Here is a 7,336-nt window from a genome sequence, read left to right on the forward strand (position 1 = left end):
ACAGTAATTTGTTCACCCACCATAATATATGCTATCTTGAGAGAATCCACTAGTGAAACATATGGCCCCTGGATCTACTTTACATCATATAAGTTTTCGATCTACGATTCTAGTTTACTATTTATTTTGCAATCTTTATTTTCTCATCTATGCAACAAAAATACCAAAAAAATTATCTTATTATCTTTATCAGATCTCACTTTTGCAAGTGGTCGTGAAGGGATTGACAACCCCTTTATCGTGTTGGTTGCAAGGTTCTTATTTGTTTGTGCAGGTACTAGGCGACTTGCATGTAGTCTCCAATTGGATTGATACCTTGGTTCTCAAAAATTGAGGGAAATACTTATGCTACTTTGCTGCATCACCCTTTTCTCTTCCAGGAAAAACCAACGCATGCTCAAGAGGTAGCACATATCAGTGGGGATCTCGCCCGCCAAATCTTCCTGTCACACGTGCACATCTCGTTCAGCCTGAAATCAGACTCGACATCATATGGCATCCAATCGACCTACAACACAAGATGATACTATTTAAGTACACGGTTCCATCACAATTGATGTGCTCTTACGTAAGTTATCATTACCTGCTTATGAGTCAACATATCCTGCTCGTTGATGTAGTATTTGTATTGCGCAACTGAGCTGCCTGTGTACACATTCACCATCTCCCAACAGTAGGCGACAGTCGGAAACCTCCAAGGATCAACTCCATGCCTTCCGTCATGTGGGAGCCATCCTTGAGGAGGTATCTTGTTTCTCGCGGGACATCCAATGGGCATCCGCTCCCACATCCAAACTTGAAGGCACCAAACAGAGCCACCCATACCAAATGTGCCCTTCTTCCTACGACATGCCTTGTCGAGCTGCAGATTTAGAAATTGCTGATAAGGTTGGGAAAATTGCAAATGCAAACAAATTGACAATTTGGTTACTAATTACCTGACGATATAAGTATGCTAGTGCTCCTAAACCGCAACTGTACTTACGGTCCTAGTCACTTAGTAGGTCCAAGAATATCCGCTCGGCTTTATTACCGGTAGAATCTGGGAACACTATCCTCATTAACAGATACCATAGATAAGCTCGGGCGTGCTGCTGCACAACAACCTCATTGGCGTCCGAAGGGCATACTACTCCTCTCTCCTCTCAGAGCCAATGATGCAACACTTTCTCACTGTCATGCTCGCCTGAGGCACGGGGAAAACACATGTCAATTGGCCAACACGATCTGGCCAATTAGCAGTTACGGTGGTGCTGGTCAAAGCATCTCCATTGATTGGAAGGCCACTGATTATCGCCATGTCCTCCAAGGTCACGGTCATCTCTCCACAAGACAAGTGGAACGGTTGTGTCTCTGGCCTCCAACGGTCAATAAGTGCGGTCATCGCCCCGTGGTTGATCGACGGAGCATGTCGCTTGAACTGAAGCACAAATGGGAGAAGGCCCAATCTCTCGAAGTATGGATCATGCCGCTCGTCGCACGACCAGTCGTGGGCACTATGACTCCTCATGCGCATAGGTTTTAGTTCCTGCAAAATAGCATTGCATTATGGTTAGTGACTAGAAAAAATGAAAAGTAATAACCAAGAATTCAAATAGATTGAGTCTTACCCGATGATTGTCAATGTCCCGCCCACAATGCTCTTTGTCATACCCTTTATAAAGACCGTCATACCAACGTTCACCCGCCATCCGACAAATCAAGCATGAACAAACAAAATATACATAACACTATATAACGTCCTACATATCATATAATTGGCATAACAACATCAACCTAAATGCATATCTCAATGGCAACATAACAAAACCAATTATCTATAAATGACAAAATCTCAATGCACGGGGCAACATATCTCAATGTCAAGATAACATGACCAATTATCTATATATGACAAAATCTCAATGGCAACACAAGATAACAAAATCTCAATATAACATCCTAATTATATGACCGTATCTCAATGAGAATCAACCATACAAAATACACAAATTAATTAGATTCTCCTTCAAGCAATCATCTATCTAAATCCATATACATAGCAACAAAAATTAAAATGCCCAACCCTACCACAAATGCCTTCTCTTCTCAATCCTACCATATAAACACATGCCTTCTCTTCTAAAGTATACAACATACCCACATGACCAAGCCATGGGCTCCCCTTTCTCAAAAAAGTGCAAAAAAAATGAATCCTAGGGTTACAACAAGTATGAATTAAAGCCGCAAAAATAAAAGTTTTCAACCCAAAATAATTGGAGGAACTGGTGGAAAATATCTCAAGGAAGATGGGGGGCTCAGATCCACACTTTTGGTGAAGAGAATAAGCGATATGGGGGTGATTTGGGTGAGGGGAGGAGAGAAGCAGAGTTCTGTAGGGCGCCGCCGCGAGGAGGAAGACGGCTCTTGCGTCTTGTGTTGGGTTCTACGGTAGGGTGCGTCGACTGCAAATTAAAATTTTCCGACGCGCAGAACAACCAAGAACATGCTACGGGAGATGGATCACAGATCGTTACCACTAGACGCGCAGTGCCGTGTAGAGGAAGAAGAGTTGGGGTAGCGCGTCTCCTCCTCGTCCGATCTCCCGCGAATAGCCGGTCGTCGGTTCCCACGTACAGGTTCGCCGGAGCGGCGCAAGTGCACCGCCTCTAACGGTATCCGCGCGTGCAGGAGGAATGTCGTGCGGTGGACTGCTAGGTACGATCACATAGACGGCGGTCGAGTGGAGGTGGCTATTCGCAACACATGCAAACCCTGGTGACAGCGCCGAAGCGATCAATCTCACGAGTGTGCCGCACCCCCACTTTATATAGGCGTCCGTCGCGGGCTCAACACTTGGGCCTCGCACGGACCCTAAAGCCCAAAATATGTTTGGCCTAGATCCGAATCCGAGTAGGATCACTTCTGACTCGTGGAGTCGGACCGGGCCTCACATGTTCCTTCCCTTAAGCGCGCGACCCCTTAGGTTCTCGTTCACTTGGTTGCGAGTCATATCACATCCGACTCAGCTGGTCGGTAGCGGCCTCTAGCAAAGCATGCCGACTCCAAGTGTCCGACGAAGCTGGTTAGGTGAACCCGCACATCACACATCTGTTCCCTTTGCCACACGATATATATTGTCGGGCTCAAGGCGAGTCTGTCATCCTTGTGCTAGCCCGACCTCTTTCTCGTTCCAGTGATGTCGGCCACAAATCGGATTATCTCATAATCCTAATCGCATGGCCGTGCTTATCTTGGTCGGATCACACGAGGGGCCCAGAGTATATCTCTCCTGATCGGAGGGGCAAATCCCATCTTGCTCGACCATGTCTCGCAGCATGGGTCTGGACAAGTCCAAAACCTACCTTTGCAACTACCCAGTCACGGAGTAGCGTTTGGTTGGCTCAAAGCAAATCTGTCACCATCCCGAGTACATGCGCCATCTCAGGTGTTAGGACATAGAACTTATGTTGTACTAGAGACTCACAGATGACATATCGTTGTGTCTCATAGTTGGGTGTGTCCGACTCGGACCCTATCTCAACTCGGATCCGACTACGTCGAATTCGACCAGATCCTTCCAAGTCCATATTATCCAGTTAGCATCCAATGCTCCATGGCTAGTGAGACCAAGCCATCGACCATGTCATATGCTAGTCTAGTTGGCTGCGCGTGGACCTTTTAGGACGTTCATCATACAATGCATAGTCCCACAAACAAGTCACGTACTTGCTGATACACATCATTGATAATGTCCAAGGACTATCTTTATTCATAAACACATAGGAAATATCATCATACATGATTGCCTCTAGGGCATATCTCCAACATCTTGGGGGTGGGTTGGGCTGCACCTGAGCCGGCTCGGCCCGGTTTTCTGCTCTCCCAGGGGTAAACGCCATGGGTCATGGCGTTTACCCCTTTGCCACGTCGGACGGTCAAACTGGCGGACCAGGGAGGTGGGCCAGGCCTAAACGCCACCGTTCGCGGTGTCTTCAATGCAAGCAGAATGCCACGGATGTTGGCGTCTCGGTTTGGTTCAGATCTGAAAACTGTTTCAAACACGGGTGAAATGGTGCTAAACTTTGAGAGATGGGTCAGAACAGTGAAAAAGTCCGTGACTAACAACAAAACTGCTAGGTGGGACACATCTGTCTGTGCAAATGTGGCGAAGACTAGTCCTAGTCGATGTTTGACTTGCTGAGATGGACAGGGGCCCACCTGTAAGACACACCTCTTATCTCCTCTCCTTCATCCGCCTGTATTTCTCTCCCTAGTCACCGGCCCACTCTGGCGAGACAAACCCGTTGCTGGCCGTGATCACCCCTGAGGCCGCCACCCGTCCTGCCCCGGGCCGAGGCAGAGGCCACCGTCGCCGTTGTCGGCCATGGTCGAGCATGTGGTCGCGGCTCGTCCTACTCCGGGTGGAGGCTCCCGCCTTGCCCTCGACCTCCCCCGCCTCCCTACGCTCTGGATCCGGTTGTTCCTTGCGCTGTCGGAGTCGAAGTTGCTGCTAGTGCTAAGGTAGTCATCGGTGACGGCCCCCAATTTTTCTTGTGCACGTGTGGCACGGCGAGGCCCTGGCACACCGCCTCGAGCACAAGTGCGGCGGGGACGCTCCACCACAGGGCACCACCATGAGCACGGGCGCTCCACGGCGACGTGCGCGGCCAGGGCCTCCCGGCGGGTGCCGCAAGCACAGGCGCAGCTAGAGCTTAGCTGACCGTCGACCAGCAAGGGCGGCGTGCAGTGCAGCGGCATTCTTGTCCATGTGGAGAGGGAAGAAAAGGAAGAGGGGAAAATAAAATGTGTGGCTGACAGATGGGACCCCATCCAACTCAGCAGGTCAACACATTGACTAAGACTAGTCTTTGCCAGATCAGCCTGATAGACAGGTCCCACCTGTCAGTTTTGCTGTTAGACTGAGCTCAGTTTGGAATTAGCGCATTTTGTTATTCACTGGCGCAGAAGTGATGGTCTTTTGTGATTTTCGACAAAAGCGGTGGTTTTGAAGTACCCTTGCCACAAATGTGATGGTTTTGACCAATTTACTCAAACCAAGAACACTCACTGGCAGAAGTACGAGAGAGAGACAGTTTTTACGTCGCTTGAATATGCGACTTTTCTGTTATTCTTTTCCTCTGTATATCTCGATTACAAAGGATCTGAACTAACGCCTAGCTAACCTCCGACCTAACTGTACACGAGCTGAATCGGTGTCGCGTCATCCCATGACTACTTCATGTGTGCCGTGCTAGTCGGAGGAAGTGAAAATAAACAAAAAGGAAAAGAGCACATGCATGCAACACTGCCCTACATGCATGTGCATGGGCATGTCCCATCGCCATGCTTATATTATTCAAAAAACATAAACACGATGAGCTTATCTCCTACATTTCACCGCCATAAGCTCCGCGCTCAGTCTGCACCTTGATCATCTGAATCTTCTGCCTCATCTTGATGAAACTTACTCTGCCCAACGCCTTTGTTAGCACGTCGGTGAGCTGTTTTTGTGTACGCACATGGCTGACATCCACTGGTCCGGTGTCCACACAGTCCCGAATAAAATGGAACTTAATGTCAATGTACTTGTTCTGGTCGTGATGAACATGATTCTTGCTCAGTGCAATGGCGGCCTAGTTGTCAATTAAGAGTTTCAACTTTGCCGCTCGCTTGCCCAACATTTCACCTATGAGTCGTCATAGCCACACTCCCTGCCATGTGGCCACTGCCCCTGCCACGTACTCCGCCTCGCAAGAAGAGAGAGCCACAATCTTTTGCTTCTGAGAATACCAAGTCACCGGATTTCCACTAAGAAAGAAGATTTGGCCGAAAGTACTCTTGCGATCTCCAGTGTCACTTCCATGGTTGTTGTCATTGTAACCAAGCAGGTTCGGCACTCCATGCAGTGGCGGAGCCAGAAAATCTGTATTAGGGGGCCAAGTGCTGTTAAAATAGATTGGGGAAGGCCAAACTATTTAAAACATGATTTCTAGCAGCAAATTATGGCACTGTTTATAGCAAACTAGTACTAAATCCTCGATGTTAGGGGGGGCCAGGCCCCTGCTGGTCCCCCCTGTCTCCGCCACTGACTCCATGGCCAGACTTATAGCAACACCTGTAGTCCATTGTTCCTTTCATGTACCTAAGAATTTGCTTGACTGCCGCCCAGTGATGTGAGCTAGGTTTCCCCATGAACCGCCTGATGATGCTGATGGCGAAGGCGATGTCGGGTCTAGTGTTGACAAGGTAGTGTAGACTGCTAATCACACTTCGATACATTGTAGCATCAACAGGCTCATCACCGTCTTCCTTCTTCAACTTCAGACGACTCTCCATGGGCGTTGCACAGGGATTGCAATCGCTCATGCCAGCAGCCACCAGAACCTCAGTAGCATAGCTACGCTGATGCAACTTGATCTGGCCCTCTGATAGTGACACTTCAATTCCTAAGTAGTAACTTAGTAGCCCAAGGTCACTCATCTTAAATAGTTGTTGCATTTGTTGTTTGAACTCGACGATGGAGGTGACATATGTCCCTGTGATGATGAGATCGTCAACGTAGACCCCAACAAGAAGATATGAGGTTTGATCCCCGCGCCTATACACTGCATGTTCCAATGGACTCGTGTGAAGCCGAGCGCGGTCAGGGATTCATCTAGCTTCGCGTACCATGCCCTTGGAGCCTGACGAAGACCATATAATGCCTTGTGCAGCTTCAGTACGCAACCTTCTTCGTCAGTGACCGTGTACCCAGGTGGTTGTGCAACGTAAACTTCCTCACTGAGCTTGCCATTCAAGAATGCTGACTTCACATCCATGTGATGAACCTACCAGCGAGAGTGTCCTGCAAGAGCTAGCCGCACACATACTGTTTTCATCCTAGTCACCGGTGCAAACACTTCATAATAATCCACCCCCTCTCAATGAGCATACCCCTTTGCAACAAGGCGGGCTTTGTGCTTGACGACATTTCCGGCAGGGTCACGCTTCACCTTGAATATTCATTTCAAAACAATTGCTTTGTGCCCAGCTCGAAGTGAGCTGAACTCCCAAGTCTTGTTCTCTTTTATGCAGCGCATTTCTTCATCCATGACAGCTTTCTAGGACGTGTCGCTGAGAACTGCGTCCACATCGCACGGCTCCTCGGTGTTGAGCAGACAGCGCTAGACAGACTCCCGCACAGCGGCATCCTCGGCCTCGGTCCCAAATTTTTAATTTCTATGGAGCATGCGGGACCCTTGTGGATTACCGTATATTAACCCTATAGGGTTGTTGTCCATATCTTACCTATCAACCCTAAAAAAGAGAGAGGAAGTAATACTAACCATCGGATTGTGAGCAATGGACTGTTCAT

At 48.5% G+C, this 7,336-nt stretch overlaps 1 protein-coding gene across 1 annotated transcript; it reads right to left on the reverse strand.

Moving 5' to 3' along the window:
* Positions 1-446: 446 nt before the first annotated feature.
* Positions 447-1,691, reverse strand: LOC147987546 (uncharacterized). The gene is made up of 4 exons (XM_087542425.1): positions 1,611-1,691; positions 1,175-1,528; positions 584-880; positions 447-470 (listed from the first exon to the last, which is right to left on the reverse strand). Exons 1-4 carry the CDS (start codon positions 1,689-1,691, stop codon positions 447-449), a joined length of 756 nt encoding a protein of 251 aa, XP_087398551.1.
* Between the last annotated feature and the right edge of the window lie 5,645 nt (positions 1,692-7,336).

The sequence above is a fragment of the Triticum urartu genome, chromosome 2A, assembly GCF_056163025.1.
Source record: "Triticum urartu cultivar PI428250 chromosome 2A, HENAU_Tu73, whole genome shotgun sequence".
In the NCBI taxonomy this organism is placed as follows: domain Eukaryota; kingdom Viridiplantae; phylum Streptophyta; class Magnoliopsida; order Poales; family Poaceae; genus Triticum; species Triticum urartu.

Coding starts and splice junctions, on each gene's coding strand:
- LOC147987546 (XM_087542425.1), bottom strand. CDS start 1,691: ATGGCGGGTGAACGTTGGTATGACGGTCTTTATAAAGGGTATGACAAA. Junction 1,529..1,610: donor GGGACATTGACAATCATCGG/GTAAGACTCAAT, acceptor GCTATTTTGCAG/GAACTAAAACCTATGCGCAT. Junction 881..1,174: donor TGCCTCAGGCGAGCATGACA/GTGAGAAAGTGT, acceptor CAACCTTATCAG/CAATTTCTAAATCTGCAGCT.